The sequence below is a fragment of the Podarcis liolepis genome (assembly GCF_965112155.1).
Source record: "Podarcis liolepis genome assembly, chromosome: 13".
NCBI classification, from domain to species: domain Eukaryota; kingdom Metazoa; phylum Chordata; class Lepidosauria; order Squamata; family Lacertidae; genus Podarcis; species Podarcis liolepis.
In genome coordinates, this window is record NC_139573.1 from 33,069,657 (window position 1) to 33,087,931 (window position 18,275).

Consider the following 18,275-nt stretch of genomic DNA (forward strand, 5'->3'; position numbering starts at 1 on the left):
TAATGGCAACCAGGTCCCTCATATCGCAAGACAGGCAAACAGAGCTTCCTGGTCAGAACATGCTGTTAACTTTCAGCATGTGCCCTCAAAATGCCTTCCCTTGGGCCTGACCCATGTGGGCAGAAGACTGATGAGGGAATGGGCTTGTAGCATGGACTCTAGGGCTCTGTGCAGTAAGTGAGGGATCATGCATTTGATCCCCTGAACTGTTTGTTTTTTTAAAAAACTTCTATGCAAGTTAAAGAAAGAAGGAATCTCAGGAAGCCTAGAGCCTCTCCCCTTCCAGGTTTTCTAGGGTAGTTGTACGTATATGCATTTTACAGTGGGGAGTATTAAAAAAATACAAATCACCCACCTGTGGTTACAGTGCCCAACACTGCCATGATCAGACCCTTATTAAATGTGAAATGAGGTGGGGGGGGGATACATTCAAAAAGCTAGCATGGAGAAAGGTGATAGGGAAGCATGCCTGGAGACCTGAAACAAAATGAATCAGGAAAGCTCAGAGGCAGATCCACTGGATTTGAGGAGGGGCGGTGTTACACTGCAATACAGGGCAATCCCCAACAAGTGCCCATGTCAAAACCATACACACCTCAAAAGATGGGGAAATAGCTCTATGGAACATCTACTCCTGCAGCAATTAGCATTGCCAAAGGATGACAGAGACATGTGGATCCCCTTCTTGAATGCAAGCAAATGAACCATGGATATTCCACAAGTCAGGACCCACCTGAAAAGCACCCCAGGTTCCTGCTGAGAGCACTGAGCAGCCACATGATCCACACCCTCTTTGATCCCACCGATCTCAGCCAGTAGCCAAACTCACCTCCCAAGTAGCTATTTTCCTTCCTGTTTTCCTGAATCAGCAAGAGTCTTTGATGCTAGCATACCAGCAAGCTTCAGATCCCCCCCCAAAAGCCTATCCCTGAACCATAAAAAGCCACAAGCATCAAGGCCACACACCCCTACCCAGCTATTAACTCCATCCAAAGGACAAAGACCAGAGAACATACCGAAACAAGCCATTCTGCCCCACCTCCCGTTTTCCATGCCAGCACCATGCCTACATCACATGCCTTATACTGAGACAGGCCAACTCAGTATTGTCTACACCAGGCAAAGGCAAACTCAGCCCTCCAGATGTTTTGGGACTACCACTCCCATCATCCCTGACCACTGGTCCTGTTAGCTAGGGCTTGCCAAGGTTCCAAGCACAGGACCTTCACAGCTTTACCTAGAGATGCCAGGGATTGGACCTCGTGCAAGACATCTGTGCTGCCACTGAGCTACAGCTGTGTTTTACTCCAGAATTTAAAAACAAAACACTAAACCACGTTAGGTTCCAAATTCACAGGCACTACCACAGATTAGAATCCCCACTTTGCATATGTTCACATTCCCACAGTTGAATCACCTTGAGTGGGGCAAGGATGACAGGACATCCCCAGCCCTACCTGTAAATGCCAAGAGACTGAACACAGAACCTTCTGCACTCAAAGCAGGTCCACCCTTCACCACGAACACACACCCTTCTTCATCCCCACCCCCAGTTCATGCAGTATTAGCTTCCAGCACTTGCCCACTATCTTTCCTCCCAGTAAATTCTCCCTGGGATCACAGAATTGTGGAATTGGAAGGGACTACCAGGGTCATCTAGTCCAACCCCCAGCAATGCAGAAATCTTTTTTTGCCCAACACAGGGTTTGAAGCCACAGCCCTGGGATTAAGAGTCTCCCTAATAGCCCCTCTTGATCCTCCAAGCCCACCCAGCATAATCCTTCTCTCCGCTCCGGGTCAGGCTTCTCTGCAAGCCTGCCCAGTTCGACCCAGGGCCGCCAGCCCAGCTTATTCAGCGCAGATGCACAAACACACACCCCACACACAAACACACACACCCCTCCGGACCCACTTTCCTTGCCCCGTCGCGGGCTCACCTCGGGACTCCTTTGCGGCGGCGGCGGGATCCCAACCAGGCAAAAGGCGACTCCATTCATCGGGCGCGGCGCTGGCCCCGACGGGGCGTACGAGCGGGGCGGGAAGCGAGAGCCGGCGGCGGCAGCAACAAGCAGCAGCAGCAGCCAGGCTGGAGAGACTTTCGCTCGGCTGGGCCAGGCTGCCCAGGCAGCTCCGCCTCTTCCACGGCAGGAGGAGGAGGGAGAAGGGAAAAGGGATGGCCGCCCGCCCGCCCGCTAAGCCGGCCAAGGGGCGGAGGAGGAGGAGCAGCAGCAGCGGGCAGGCGGACCAGCCCCTCCTGGGGTGGACGGGCAGAGCAGTCGGGAGAGACCCCCGCCCCGGAGGGGGGGTTTTCGGGGGCAGGCGGCGGAGAGGGAGAAAAGGGCGGGAAAGGGGAGACGGAAGCGCACACAGGGGGCGAAAGGGACGGAGCGGGGAGAGAAAAGTCGAGGGCTGGGGGAAAGAGGCCGCCAGCCCAACCGAGAAGGAGACCCTCCCTCGAGGCAGGGGCAGAAACACGGACGTAGCCAAGGAGGGGCAGGGGGGCAGCTGCCCCCCCAATCAATAAAAAATACATAACAAACTGAGGTTCTCCCCACACACACACACACACACACAAAAGGACTGCCCCCACCCTGCAATAATCCTGGCTACGCCCATAGGCAGAAAGGCAGGCTTGGGAGACGCAAGAGAAAGGACGAGGAGGAGGGTCCTTGGAGATCGGGGCCGGTGGACTCTCTCACACACAAATGAACAGGACAGAAAGACGAAGAGGGGTCCTAGAAAAGGGCTTCCCAAACGTGGGTCTTTAGCGGTTGTTGGACTACAACTCCCATCATCCCTAGCTAGCAGGACCAGTGGTCAGGGATGATGGGAACTGTAGTCCAAACAGCTGGAGACTCAAGTTTGGGAAACCCTGGCCTAGAATAGAGGGCACAGCTGCACCAGGCTGTGCTAGCCCTACTCAGAGTAGACCCACTGAAATAAAGGCATTGAAGTTAGTTGCGTGCATTCACTTCAATGGGTCTATCACTTCCAAAAATGGGAAGTTTCTTCCATTTCAGGGTAAAGGAAACACACTTCCAGGTGACATCTGAGGACACACAGCAGCATTAAGGGGTGGGACCACTTCAGTTCCCAAAGGCTGGGAAGTAAAGCGAGTGGGGATCAGCCACAACTCCCCTCTCAAGGAGAAGAGGAGCGCCCCCCACCCCAATGTTGAACATGTGTTTGAAGATCAGTTCAATGCCTTAAGCCTGCGGAAGAACACAGCCCAAGACAGGAGGCGTAAGTCTTGTTTATGGGAAAGGCTGGCCCAGAACAGGAAGCTCAAAGGCCAGGGAATAGAGGAGATACCAGCACACTCCAATAGAATAGCATACAGGACTGGCTAAAGGGGCAGTGTGGGGTGGGCAGGGAGGGGGGCAGGAGAAAGAGAAAGACAATGGGCTGTCACAGCCAGGCACAGAAAAAACTGGCAATCTGAGGCCTGGCATCAAAGAGAACCCAGGGGCGGGCAGCCTGGTACGGACAGTCGGATGCGCCAACTATGTGCTGGTACAGGCTGAAGGAGGTTCATCACAAGGCATAGGTCATGGGGTGTTGTGTGTGTGTGTAAGGTTGCAGCAAGGATTGGCACATCCCCAGTGGGAGCAAGGAGGAGGAGCTACACGCAAGCCCGAGATGTGGTGTGAGGGATTTATTCTTGGACCCAGGGAGTCTTTTAAAAAAATAATATAGAAGCATCAGTCTTCAAAGGAAGGCAGAAATGCATAGCAGCGGATAATAATAATTCTTTGTATTTCCACGGTACATTTTCATGTGATCAAAGCATTTTACATACACTGTGTTCATAGCCTGTCCAACAGCCCAGAACAGCAGAACCATTCCAGATTTTGAAACAGGTTGTGTGGGTGAAGGAGCTGAGACACAGAAAATAGTGGAGGAGGCAAGATTTGAAATCAGGTATCTCCCAGCTCGCTTTCTTAACTGCAGCATCATACACCAGAACTCAACGTCCTTGATTGGCGTCCGCTTTTAGGGGCTGGAGGACCCATCCCTGAACACAAGCAGCAAGAGTTGTCATGGACTGAGCACCCACAAGCCCGCCCGCCTGCCCCATTGTAGTGGAGGGGCAGGAATGATCCACCAAGGTTGCCCCCTTTATACAGCCAGGCAAATTTCCCCAATGCGTCAGGGACCTTCACTGCCCCAAGTCATTTTCCTGTCCTTCCATAAGAGGGGATGTGAGATCATATCCTGGCTAGTCAGTTAATCAATCAACTCCTCACGACGGGGGCGGGGGGAGGGAAGCTACGTAGCTGTACGGATGCATGGCATGTCTTCCCCCATCTCCCCAGCTTTTAAACAGGAGCAGTCTGGTCCTTCTTTGTAGACACTGTATGATGTACAATCCTAGGAGCAGTGTGCCATCGGGGCAAGGCCTTAGGGCAGATGGCCAGCACCCCACCTCCAGAGAGGAGCAGGAAGGCCCTTCCCCCCAAAAAACGCAGCAGGGCTGGCTTAACACATTTTGAAGTGAAGCAATACATGTTTACTATCTAAAGATAAGTCCAGAGATTAAGGTCTGGCGCAACCTCAGAAGTCAAGAGGGACACAGCCAGCTCAGGCATTTACCAGGGCCCTGGCAGAGAGAGAGAGCCAATACCCTAATGCAAAGCAAGCCTTGCTGGATCACACCAAAGACTCATCCAGCCCTTCCTTGCCATTTCCCCACCAGCAGACATTTCAGGGTGTCCTGTCTCTGAACGTGGGAGGTTCCATACAGTGGCGTAGCGTGGGGGGTGCCAGGGGTGCCAGCCGCACCGGGCGCAACACCTGGGGGGGGCGCGAGTCCAGAGGGAAGGGACAAGCAATCGAGGCTTGGTTGGGGTGGGGGGTCGTCGTCTCTACCACTGCTTCTGTTTTCCGCTGCGCTGAGGCGAGCTGGGCGCAGCCAGGCATACAAGCGCAGCGCGTGGCCAAGCGCTGCAGCCTGGGGAGCCGGTGCCTTAGCGCCTCGCCGTCGGCCGCGCAGCCGTTGCCCAAGCTCGACAACTCGTGGAGGGCGCCTCTCTCTCTCTCTCTCTCTCTCTCTCTCTCTCTCTCTCTCTGCCTGGAGGGGAGGGGCTTTCCCTGCTCTTTGTTCCGTTTGAGCAAACACAGCAACAAAACAGAGCAGGGTGGGCAGCAAGACCCTGAGGCAGAATGCAGGAAAGAAGCCACTTTCTCTTTTCAGGTTTCCCTTCTCCGGTACCTACCCACCCACGTTTATTGCGAGGGAAATCTAGCTGACTGCAGGGAAGGGGTTGGGTGCATGTAATGTGTGACAAAGGCATCAGGTGTACGTCTTGGGTGGAAAGGGTATAAGGGTGGGGAGGTAGAGTGCATTTAAAAAAACCAAAACATTGTGGATTTAAACAAGGAAAATGTAGCATAATCTACTGTTTGTAAGGGCCCTTTGGGATTGGTTTTACCCATCTCAGACAGTTAGCTCATAGTGTAAATAAAGATGGCTTTTGTTTACATTTTTTTTAATAAAAGCATCAACAACGATCCTTTTGCACGGTCTGTTGTGCTGTGTTGCAGAACTTTTTGCAGTTGCAGGATTAGGGATGGTGTTCTGTGCTACAGTGGCGTAGCGTGGGGGGTGCAGGCTGGGCCGGCCACACCAGGCGCAACATCTGGGGGGCCGCGCTCCACGGGTTAGGGGGCGCAAAATCCACAGGTTAGGGGGCGCAAATTACTTGCCTTGCCCCGGGTGCTGACAACCCACGCTACGCCACTGGTTCCATATAGCCATTGCGGCCAATAGCCAGTGACAGAACCCACCCTCCATGAACAGGTCTGGTCCACTTTTAATAGCAGATACCACATCTCGCCACAGAGTTAATTCCAAGACAAATTATATCCACCATTCAAAGTAGTCTTCTCTTTTCTCTGTTCTCATTTAGAGTGCTGCCAATCAACTTGGCAGTGAATGATTCAGAACCAGGGGGTAGCGCAGGCAACTTACTTTATTTTTATTTAATTAATGGCTGGTTGCATCTATATGCATACGCTTTCTGGCAAGGCACCTGAGGTGGTTTACAGTTTAAAATACTACAAGCAGCAAAATGGTAGGATATGTAGAGAGAGAGAGTTCCTTCAGGCCAGCAGTTCCCGTCTGAAACAGGTTCCGGGTTCAAGACTTCACAATATCCTAGGAATGGGGGACCTTAGCCCTGAGGGTCAAATGAGGCCCTCAAAGGCTCTCGCTACATGGGCCTGAAGACTCTCCCCTCAGGACACACTCACACTGCAAGTCGCTTCCTTCACCAACTCTGCTTTTGTATCAACCTCCTTCGGTGTTTTTCACCTGTCTAGGATGTCTCCTAGAACTCTTGCTTTCCAAAGTAGGGGTGGGGGGACTAGCCTTCCATAGAAAGGTAAAAATCACATTTACTGCTCTGCCCACTACTGCCTCGGGCATGTGGCCCCCAGAAGGCTGCCCAGAGTGGAATGTGGCCCCCATGCAGAAAAAGTTCCCTCACTTATGCAATAGCCCCATCCTTTCACAAGGGATTCCTGCCTTCCAATTCCAGGAACCTGGTTGTTGTTACAGAGGGACGAGCAAGAACTCTGCACGTGTTCAGAGTGACTCTTTGGTAATCCATGCATTCCAGAGCTGATGAGCAGTGGTATTTTCAAAATGGACCCATGTGCTGAAAAACTAAGCTGTGGTTGAGAAGGGGGGAACAAAAGGTGTAACCATGATTTATCAGTTCAGCGCACTGTGGGCATCTGGAGTTAAGCCTCACAAAACTGAGGGCCGGCACGTAGCTCAGATTCCACAGCTGTAAGACTGTATCCTATTTTGTATTATTTGATCATAGCTCCCTTTATCTAGAAAGGGGGGAAAGAGAGGAATAATAACAAAAAATGAAGAGAATCTACGCCCTCTGCTGGCTCTGGAGTGCAGCACAAGTTAGCAAGGAAAGTGGAGGAAATCTTCCGTTTTGGGGGTGAATTGAGGCGTCACCTTCCTACCTCTTCCCAGCTCTGGAAGTTCAAGGCTGGATTATCAAAAGGTTTGGCTGCCACCCCTTTGTAGTTTTCTTCCTGGAGGGAGAGCTACTTTCCCTTCACACAACAAAGAGAGTGGCGCCCCGATACAATAGGCAGCAAGCCGCAGATTAAAAATATGATAAACATAGAGATACCTTGGTAATATGGCAGTTTTCATTCCCAAAAAGGATATTACAGTTCAGCAAGGGGAGCAATTATCTGAAATCTATGTTCAGAATGATTCACTTTCAAGATTTACAGAGGCTGGATGAAGCACAATTCCTGCCAGGGGCTGAAGCACGCTAGCCAAGTGTTTGAACTGGACACAGTCCCATTCTTTGGACACCCATGCCATTGCTATACAAGCTCCTATAGCTTTCTTTATACTGTACACTTTAAAAAAATATATTCTAGCATGATTTCTACTACAGAGCACTTTACTGTATACATATCTCGCAGGTAGTGTTTGAGGACCGGGACATTCGCAGGGAAACCGAAATGCTTGTTTACAAAGCTATTGTACTACCAACCTTACTACCGGTATATGCTTGTGAAACATGGACCACTTGTAAACACCATCTCCAGCTCCTCGAAAGATTCCATCAATGGTGTCTCCAAAATTTTTTACACATCACTTGGGAAGACAGGCGAACTAATATCGGTGTACTGGAAGAAGCAAAGATCACCAGTGTTGAAACAAGGATTCTTCAACATCAACTTCGTTGGACTGGTCATGTTGTGCGGATGCCTGATGATCGCCTTCCAAAGCAACTACTCTATTCCGAACTTAAAAATGGAAAGCGTAATGCTGGTGGTCAACAAAAGAGGTTTAAAGACAAAGCAAATCTAAAAAAAATGTAGTATAAACACTGACAACTGGGAAACACTGGCCTGCGAGCGCTCCAGTTGGAGAACAGCCTTTACCAAAGGTGTCATGGGCTTTGAAGACACTCGAACTCAGGACGCAAGGGAGAAACGTGCTAAGAGGAAGGAACGCTTAGCAAATCCACACCGTGATCAACTCCCGCCCAGATACCAATGTCCCCACTGTGGAAGGACATGTGGATCCAGAATTGGCCTCCACAGTCACTTACGGACTCAATGTTAAAACCGTGCTTATGGAAGACAATTTTACTTGGCTATGAGTGATCGCCAGAGATTATACCAGCCATCATTTATAGATAACAGAAGGGGCCTAGTATTCGATGGCTGTCCTGTATTGGTTCAGCTACAGGGAATCCTTAGCAGAGGCAAACCTCTAACAGCATCTATATTTTCATATATATTTTTTACAAAATGTCAACCAATCAACAGTACAGTATCTCTTACGGACAGGGCCTATTCACAAACAGGAGGCTTAAGTAGTCCAGTAGTCCAGCTGTTTTTGGACTACAACCCCCATCATCCCTAGCTAGCAGGACCAGTGGGTCAGAGATGATAGGAATTGTAGTCCAAAAACAGTTGGAGACCCAAGTTTGGGAAACCATGGTCTCTAGATTTATGCCTATACTGTGTTCCACTTTGATTGTGGCAACATTTTCTTAGCCATGGTGGCTAGGAATGTAAGTTGGAAGTCCCCAGTTCAATCTCAGGATGGGAAACCTGTAGCCTTCCAAAAGTTGCTGGACTACAATTCCCATCATCCCTGACTATTGGCCACGCTGGCAGGGGCTGATGGGAGTTGGAATCCAACACCTGGAAAGCCACAAGTCTCCCATCAGCACCTTAAGCAAATCATTATCCAATCAGATTTAAAATGGGGATATAACTGGCCTGCCTTAGAGAACTGAAATTATAGATATAAATGCTTCTTCAACATTGAAATATGCTTTAGAAATGCTGTTTTGTTCTTCAAATAGAAAAAGGGAGGCAGGGAGAATGGGAATAAGACTGTGCATTGTATTTTAAAAGGTTTTGGATGGTATCTACACACTCTAACATAAGAAGCAAGCAGCATTCACATTTGAAAGTGCATCTAATTTATGACTGTAGTTTCTAAAGAACGGATATCCAAGACACGCCATTGAGTTTCCACAGAAAACCCACTGAGCAGGAAAGTGGACACGCCATAGAGATGAGGACACAGCTTTCACACATTCTCAGTTACATAATTGTACAAAGGTAGACCGCTATCCTACACAAGAGTCAAAAGGGCCCCGTCTCCAATGCTGTACATCTATGCAGCTTATTCATCATAAGACCATATCATAGGACTCTAGGTCAGCAGGGGGTAATCTGTATTTTTCCACAGTCCAAGAGAATGCAATGTTTTTACTTGGGTCAGCACAGGCATTAAAAATGCGAGTCCATGCAATGATCACAAGCAGTTCAAGAATACCACTGAACAACAAACCCCAAACCCTGAAAGACTTAATCAGCACAGAACCTTCACTATGACATTTTTTATTAGGTTCTCTTGCTAAATAAGATCCTGCTTCACATCACTGCATCTCTTTTCACTTTTCGGCCTGTCATTCACATTAAAAGGTAGAGAAACCCTATTCAAGGGGAAAGAGGCAACAGTAACTTAGGAATCACATCCAACCCTCTGCCCAATGAGATCTTAGGCATGCCAACATCTTCTCAAAAATAGGTGTGTGTTAGTGTCCTGATCTTCCACAACAGTCTCAGAGAGTCTCAACATCTGGAGGGCCAAAAGTGCTGCACACCTGTTCTAACAGCCATGCACGGACAGAAATTATTTTTCCATCTCCTGGAAAAACACTGTTCCACTCCATAAACTACCAAGCTTCTAGAAAGCTCTGAGTTTGTGGCTTTCAAGGATGCTAAGCAAAATGAATTTATTTGCGTGTGCACAGATAAAAGGCAGAACAGAAATCCATTTATCTTCCCCAGTGCTTTCCCTTATCTCTTAGGAGATATAGTTGTGTACTACAAAAAGCTAAGTGATCAAAAAGTTTTGGATTACACTCTTGGCTGTATAAGGTTCCTGTTTAGTTGCAAACCAGCATTATATATATATATATATATATATATGCAGGTTTTGGTGTCTTCGGGTGTCTTCCCGTGTAAGAGTTGGGGTGTCTAGGCGACGTTTCGACGAGGTCTCACTCGTCATCTTCAGGCTGGTGCTTTCGGCTTCTTGTTACTGGAACAGAGCAGGATCTCAGTGTTTGAGTTCCTATAAATACTGTTGAGGGGGTGTGGTGTATAGCCTCCAACGTTCTGGGCAGAGAGGAAGTTCCCAGGTTAGTGTGCCTTTTCTTCTTTTGTTCCTTAATTACTTGAGGGATATCTTGAGTGATTTCTTGAGTGATATTCTGAGTACCACTTAGGTGGGTCATTAAGTGTGGATTAGTTGCTAAAGCTTTCGTGTCTTGACCTCTTGAGCTTGTGAAGAGTTTTTCTGAGAAGATGGCTGTACTGCACTTAGTTGTGCTCTGGCTTGGCTTCGTGTATAGGGGCGAGCTGTGGTTTTGTGCCCTGTGCCAGCCAGATCTGTGTAGGGATTGCAGGGGGGTGCAGCATCCGGAGGTGCCACTATGGTTTGGCTACTGGATGGTGTCTGTAATTTATCTGTGGAGAGGGTCTGGGTTTGGGTCTGGTGTGGTTGATTGGTGATGGCGTTCTGTGTGCCTCTGGTTCTGGTGTCGGTTTTTGTGGGGAGGGCTAATTTCCAGATGTCTGGCAGGCGGGACGTGTCGTCACGCTTGTTCATGTTGTGAGGGTGTTTCTCTATCTCGATGGCTTCCATGATTATTCTCTTGTGGTGATGTTCCATGTTAAAGAGCAATTTGGAATCTGCAAAATTAATTTCGTGTCCTGTTTCTTTCATGTGTTGGAAAAGAGAGGAAGTTTTTTCTTCTTTTTTGACGGCATTCTTGTGTTCTGCGATACGTGCATTTATTCGTCTGTTTGTTTGTCCAATGTACGTGGCTGGGCAGACTTTGCAGGGTATTTCATAGACCCCTTGGTTTTCCAACTGGATTTTATCTTTGGGGTTTCTGAGGATATTGGCTATTTTTTGGTTGGTGCAAAAGGCTGTTTTGATATTGTGTTTATGGAGGATTTTGCTAATTTTATCTGTAGTGCCCTTGATATAAGGAAGGAGGGCCATGCCATTGTTTTCTTCTGTGTCTTGGTTTTTGGGGGGTGTTTCTTTTTGGATTAGCTTCGTAACCCTGTTTTGCTGGTATCCATTGGCGATTAACACATTTGAGAGATTCTGTAACTCAGTTGTCAAGTGGTCTTTGTCAGCCAGGCGTTTGGTTCTGGAGATGAGAGTCTTGGCTACGGAGTTTATTTGTGCAGGGTGGTGGTGTGATTGTGCATGTAAGTAGCGGTTGGTGTGTGTTTTTTTCCGGTAGATAGTGTGTCCTAGGGAGCCATCAGGTTTTTTGTAGATTAGGACGTCAAGGAAGGGAAGTTGGTTGTTGGCTTCTATTTCCATAGTGAATTGTATTTTGGGGTGTAGGCTGTTGAGATGTGTGAGGAAGCTATCTAGTTTTTCTTTCCCGTGTGGCCAAATTACAAAGGTGTCGTCAACATATCTGAGCCAAAGTTTGGGTTTGTGTTCTGACTTGTCTAAAGCATTGGTTTCAAAGTGTTCCATGTACAAATTTGCGATGACCGGTGAGAGGGGTGATCCCATAGGTGCTCCTTCTATCTGTTTGTATCTTTGTCCATTGTGGATGAAGTACGTGTTGGTTAGGCAGTGGTTGGTCAGGTCCAGGATGTATTCGGGGGGATTGTATTTGTTTTGAATGGCTGTCAAGGCTTCATTAATGGGCACTTGTATGAAAGCAAATATATATATATATATATATATATATATATATATATATATATATTGATTGATTGCTGGGGTGGGGTAGATTTAGTAAACACTCAATATGGATGCTGCTCCAGGAAATAAACATTTTATAAAACGGGGAACTATCTTAGATCAGTCTTTTTAAATTAAACTTCAGTACAGTCATCTCTAACCTTTCTTCTGTGGAACTCAAGGCAGCACACACTGGTCGTCTTACTGACCATATCCATGTTTGTATAGCTTCAGGAAGCTTGCTGCCTCACACACCACCTGGGCACCCCACTGATCTGTCAAGTCTTTTCTGTTCTTGGTCATTTAATGAAGACTTAAATCACTTAAGTAAAAATCAATCCATCCCATTTCATGTGTGAAGAAATGTTTCCTTTGATCAGCCAGGAAACTGCCTTCTAATGAGTCAGACCATTGGCCTAGTTCAATATTATTCACACTGGGCTTTTCCCATCCCTACCTGGAGATGCCAGAGTTTGAACCCGGGACCTTATGCATGCAAATTTGCACCCTGCCTCTGAGGTACATCCCTGCTTCAGCTACTGATAATCAGTTCTGCGGGACCCTTGAGCTCCAAGGCTGGATCTATACTGATCATAAAAACGCTTTTTAAAATGTTATTTAGCTCTCAATGCGATTTTACATGGACGGTTTTACATTGCTCTACAGCGCCTTCTGGTGTCGCATGTTTGCAGCACATTTATAAAGCGTATGTAACCTGAAGCATATGTAACCCTAGGTACCACTGTATATAGATTTGTTTTTTTACAGTTTGTATTCATTTATATTTTCTATTTGTAAAACTAATAAAAAATATTTCGTAAAAAAAAAGAAGGTCCCAAGTACAATCTCTGGTATCCCCAGGCTGGGTAAGGCTGCTCTCTAAAACCAAGAGGAGCTGCCGCCAAGCTGGGGTATACAGAACTGGGAAGACAGTGGATCTCTGGATGTTGTTGGACTCCAACTCCCATCAGCCCCAGCCAATATGGCCAATAGTCAGGAGTGATGGGAGCGGAAGTCCGACAACATCCAGAGGGCCACAGGTCCCCCATTTGTGGGTCCAGACAATAACAAGGAAGATGGTCTGACAGTCTTGAATGAGTATAAAGCAACTTCCTATGGAATACCCATGCCAAGCATTGTGCTGGAGTGAATCAGGCAGGAAAGATCCAGATGCAGAAATCTGGGTTCCTTGTAAATGTCCCAGGCAAAATTCACGGAGTGCTTCTCCATTTGCTCAAACAATTGAAACCACCTCAGCTCTGCCCGATACCTTGTAGAGGCACTGCCAGTCAGAGCACTTATATGCTTATTATAATGTTTATTAAAATAACCAAAGTGCTTTCCTTTTTTAACCACCACCACCCCTCATAAAACAACGTTTTTAAAAAAGTACACAACACTGCCAACAGAAAGTTTAAAAGTCAGAGAAACAGGCCAACAAAAAGCCAGCTATTCGCTGCCTTGTGGTTTATAATCACTCTGCTCGAGTTTCACTCTTCTGCTGTGTTCTATGTTATCGTTTCGCTCGATATTGTTTTCCCGGCTTTTGCAAGCCGCCCCGGGAGCTTTGAAGGGCAGCAGAAGAATGTTCTGGAAGAAACAAACTCATAAATAAATAGAAACAGTGGATGCCTTATCTTCGCGGCTTTAAATGCTCTCTTTCTCTCCCAAGCTGTTTTAATAGTAGTCTGCTTTGGAGAACGGGGACATAACAAAAAGGAAGGTTATCAACTCCAAAAGAATAAGTGGGATGACATTCGCTGCAAGCTCAGTGTGTACTCAGTGAGAAACAGGGACTGGAAATAAGACGGCACTGGAAGGAATGTAATGGCCCATGACTGCATCTCTGAGCTGGGAGAGACAAGCAGGAAGACTATTTCAGATCGTCATATCAAAGGTGTATCTGTGATGCATGGGCTGAACTTCTGGCATGCACTAGAGCTTCAGACAGTAGCTAAGGTCAATCACCAGGTAAAAAGAAGAGGAGGAAGAGGAAGAGGAAGAAAAAGGATGATGATGATTGTGTACCCCACCCATCTGACTGGGTTGCCCCATCCACTCTGGGTGGCTTCCAGCATATACAAAAACATAATAAAGTACATTACACATTAAAAACTTCCCTATACAAGGGCTAGGTTGTGTGTCTGTTGTGCCATCTCCCCCCCTCCCTTTTTCTCTTTTCCATCCCTCCTCTTTGAATTTATTTTTCCTCAAAGAGTATTACTTCTTACTGAAATAACTAGCATCTTGAAGAGCAAGGTAGGAAGAGGGCAGGTAGACACTGTTGTTCTCGGTAACCGAGTGGGGAACATCTGTGGCCATCCAGATGTTGTGGGACTCCCAATCTCCATCAGCTAGCATGGCCAATGGTCAGGGGTGATTGGAGCTGGGAACCAGCAACATCTGGATGTCCACAGATGTTCTGCACTGCTGGCACAAGTCCAGTCAACAGCTCTTATTGCCTTCTGCATTTGCATTTATCTTGCCATATAACAAAGTCTTACATTGGTTGTCACAAGAGGTGGGGATACTAAAGGGCTCTCCATAAACCTGAATAAAACTACTCTAACCAACTGCTAATAAAATAAAAATAAACTGAAGGGCACGTTATCCTAAGTTGCTCCCACTTACAATCTTGGGGCTTTTGTTCCATGTGCCACAACCGCCACCCACATGGGGCCTGGAGGAAGCAAACACATTCCTTTTCCCGACTTTTTAAATATTTCCCTGGTTCCTCCTCACCCCAACCATGCCTGTCCTATCTTCTCTGCCCTTATTTCAGGCGGGGAAGAATTCAGAATGGAAATTTCTTCCTTCAAGGGGGGAAAACAGGGCAAAGGAGCTGCTGAGCAGCTTGAACCCTTTTTTTCTCTTTTCTTCTCGTGTCATCGCATCAGAATGGCTCTGAAAGGGTTACTGAGGACCAGGGCTCAGATCAGTGGCAATCTTGGATAAACAAGGGAAAGCAGCTGACAAGAGCATGGGAGGCTAAGAGTGGTCTCTCTTACAGGAGACAGAAGGCAAGGGTGGATTAAGGCTTATGTATACCTTATGCTGACCCATATTTTGGAGGGCTTTCTTGACCTAACGAAAATTGCTGCTGCCTGATGATTAACTACTGAGCATCTATTTACAGCCAAACCACCACCAATACCCACCAAGACAGGATCAGGTCTAAAGACCTTTCGAAATCATGGCAGTGTTGCATCAGCACAAACAGAAGCAGCCACTTATGCACTATTATTACGTAAATGGCGTGTTGCAAAACACACTTGCCAAAGAGATTTTAAAAAATAACCCGGTTTGGAGAGGTCCCAGATGATGCCGACAAGCTCCCATGAAGAGGAACTGCTAGGTCCAAGCGTCTGCAAGATGAAATACAGAGGGACAGCCAACATCGTGTCCTCCAGATGTCCCTGGGACTCTCAACTCCCTATCAGCTCCAGCCAGCATGCCCAATGGTGAGGGATGATCAGAGATGTAGTCTGACATAACCTAGAAATCACTGCATCTGCTACCCGTTGTAGAAATTGCAGAAATCACAGTCTCTGTCCCAGAAGGGTCAACAAATTCTGTGCATGTCCAGACAAGAGTGATGGTTAAACTGGAGCAATGGTCTGAACGCATAATACCAATCCTGGCTTGACTGCACTGACTTAATTTCTGGGCCCAATTCAAAATGCTGGTTTTGACCTACAAAGCCTTATGCATCTCAGGACCCTAATATCTCAAGAGTCACTTCTTTCTGTATGAACTAACCCAGACCCTGCAATCTTCATCTGAGGCCCCTCTCAGTGTGGAAGGTCCAGAAAATGACAACACAAGAACGGGGCCTTTTCAGTGGTAGCTCCCCACTTGTACAACGCTCTCCCAAGGAGGCTCACTTGGCATTATCACTACACATCTTTAGGCAGCAGGCAAAAAGGTTTCTCTTCTACCAGGTGTTTGACTGATTAACGTTCTATGGCTTTTTAAATGCGCATGTGGGAGCGGGGTTACTGGTTTGTTTTTGTTTTATTATGTATTTTTCTGTTGTGAACTGCCCTGGGATCTTCAGATGAAGGGCAAAATGCACATTAAATAATGATAATAATACAGTGGTGCCTCGCAAGACGAAATTAATCCGTTCCGCGAGTATCTTCGTCTAGCGGTTTTTTCGTCTTGCGAAGCAACCCTATTAGCGGCTTAGCGGATTAGCGCTATTAGCGGTTTAGTGGCTATTAAAGGCTTAGCGGCTTAGCTGCTAAAAGGCTATTAAAGGCTTAGCGGCTTAGAAAAAGGGGGGGAGCGAAAAAAAATCTCAAGACTCGCAAGACATTTTCGTCTTGCGAAGCAAGCCCATAGGGAAATTCGTCCTGCGAAGCGCATTGAAAAATGGAAAACCCTTTCGTCTAGCGGGTTTTCCGTCTTGCGGGGCACCACTGTAATTAATAACAACAACAACAGAAGTCTGCAATATGGGGCTGTGCAATAAGCTTCAGCAGCAATCCGAGAGCACCATTATAAACTGCAAAACATGTCCTCTCAGGATGCCATCAGCATAGGTGGAGCAGGTTTAAAACCTACAAGGACACGATGGGGAGAAGGCCAGCCCCAAATCCCCCTCCCCTTGCGCTGTACACTTCTCTCAGGATTATTGCAGAAGACGTTTTCTTATCGTACCTAGATAACTTCGTAAGCCTGCTGTTTCGGCCTGTCTCGCACAAAGTTGTCTCAGAAAAGAGAGCTGCTCGGGCCTTGAGGGCACCAGAGCTCTTGCTTCTTAATTCAGGGCTCAGGCAGCAGCTTCTGAGTGTCAACAAGGGAAAACCACTTTGCCTCATTTATTTTTATTTATGACATTTCAACTCCATTTTTCTTCCACCACAGAACCCAGCGAGGCATCTATGCCTACGGTTCCCAAACTTTTATTTCCCCTCCCTCACAGACCACTTGAACATTGATAAAGCAGTGTTCGAAACTCCCCTTGTTCTAGGCGCATTTTGCGACAGGGAATTTCAGTACTACGCCTAAGATGTCAGATGAAAACTGCAGAGTGGAAAGAAAGGAGGACCTTTTTCTGCCTCCCCTTCCGGCTACTCTCTGAAGACTGGAGAAGAGACCCTCTTAAGAATATTAGGGACTGGGCAGGGGAAGAAGTAGACCGTGTGAAAAATGAACATAATATTTTAGCTGCAGATCATTCATTTTTAGAAGGTATTATTGTTATAAAAAAGCACACCTAGACACTCCATTGCAGTGCCCATAACCTAGGTTTAATGTGTCATTTAGCTCCTAGCTTTCACATCTCAGTTCCTAACAATGTTATAAAGGTCTTCGCAGACCCATCTAACAACATTTCCCCCCTGCTGCTGTAGCCACTGGAATGCACTGCGCATTATGTTTCCTAATTGTAATTTTACAGACGTGCCATGCAATACCTGAATGAAGCTTGTGGACCACCAGCAGGCCGCTGACCACATGCTGGAAACCTGTGGTATGTGTGAGTCCCTGGTGAGCACCCGTCCAGGCACTGACCAGACGGAGACGCAGGCCTTGCTTTTCTTCTGGCAAGGCAATTGTGGCCTCCTGCATTTCCAGGCCACACCCTGAGACACATTTGCTTATTATTCCATTATATTACTCCACGGCTGCTTCTGTAACATGATCACAGAGGGGAGGGCGGGATGCTAGATTTAGCTCCACAGTCATCTGCCCTCCACTTTTTAGACATTAAAAATAGTTGATTTAAAACAAGCTAAGCCCAATTAAAACTGAGTTGTCTGGGAGCTCCGGGACCGGCTACCTGGCTCAACGCCATCTTGACCGGAAGTTCGCTAGATTTAGCTAAAGGAGGAGGAGTGGGGCTACTTGACCAAGGGGTGCTCCCTGCCCACCCCAACTTACACAACTGAAAAGAGAAGCAGGAGGAGTTTTCCTCCTCACAGGCAATTCAAGCTTGTACAGTAGTACCTCTAGTTACGAACTTAATTCATCCCGGAGATCCGTTCTTAACCTGAAACTGTTCTTAACTAGAGGCATGCTTTCGCCAATGGGGCCTCTTGCTGCCACTGCCACACGATTTCCGTTCTCATCCTAGGGCAAAGTTCTCAACTCGAGGTAACTCTTCCAGGTTAGCGGAGCTTGGAACCTGAAGCATTTGTAACCTGAGGCGTTTGTAACCTGAGGCGTTTGTAACCTGAGGTACCACTGTAGTGGCAAGCTAGGAGCAGAAACCGGGAAGGCAGGAAGAGGATCAGCGAGTGCCAAGGTTTCACACCTGTTTGGGACTATGTTAAGCACTGTGATCCTGCTTGACCCCAGCCCACCTTCTGAGCTGTCAGTAATCAGCATGCAGGGGAGCGGGTGGCGCTGTGGCCTAAACCACTGAGCCTCTTGAGCTTGCTGATCGGAAGGCCGGCGGTTCTAATCCACGTGACGGGGTGAGCTCCCATTGCTCTGTCCCAGCTCCTGCCAACCTAGCAGTTCGAAAGCACGCCAGTGCAAA

The 18,275-nt window shown here is 47.5% G+C and overlaps 1 protein-coding gene across 3 annotated transcripts in view; it reads right to left on the reverse strand.

Moving 5' to 3' along the window:
- ARHGAP23 (Rho GTPase activating protein 23) overlaps window positions 1–18,275 on the reverse strand; it is a 171,602-nt gene that overhangs the window by 140,334 nt on the left and 12,993 nt on the right. The window contains exon 1 of one of the 3 annotated variants that reach the window (XM_083469400.1): window positions 1,938–2,132. The exons of the other annotated variants lie outside the window; for them this stretch is intronic. Within the exon in view, the coding sequence (XP_083325526.1) occupies window positions 1,938–1,997 (60 nt within the window). The 5' untranslated portion in view covers window positions 1,998–2,132. Of the gene's footprint in view, window positions 1–1,937; window positions 2,133–18,275 lie in introns of those variants that run through there. 3 annotated transcript variants of the gene reach the window in all.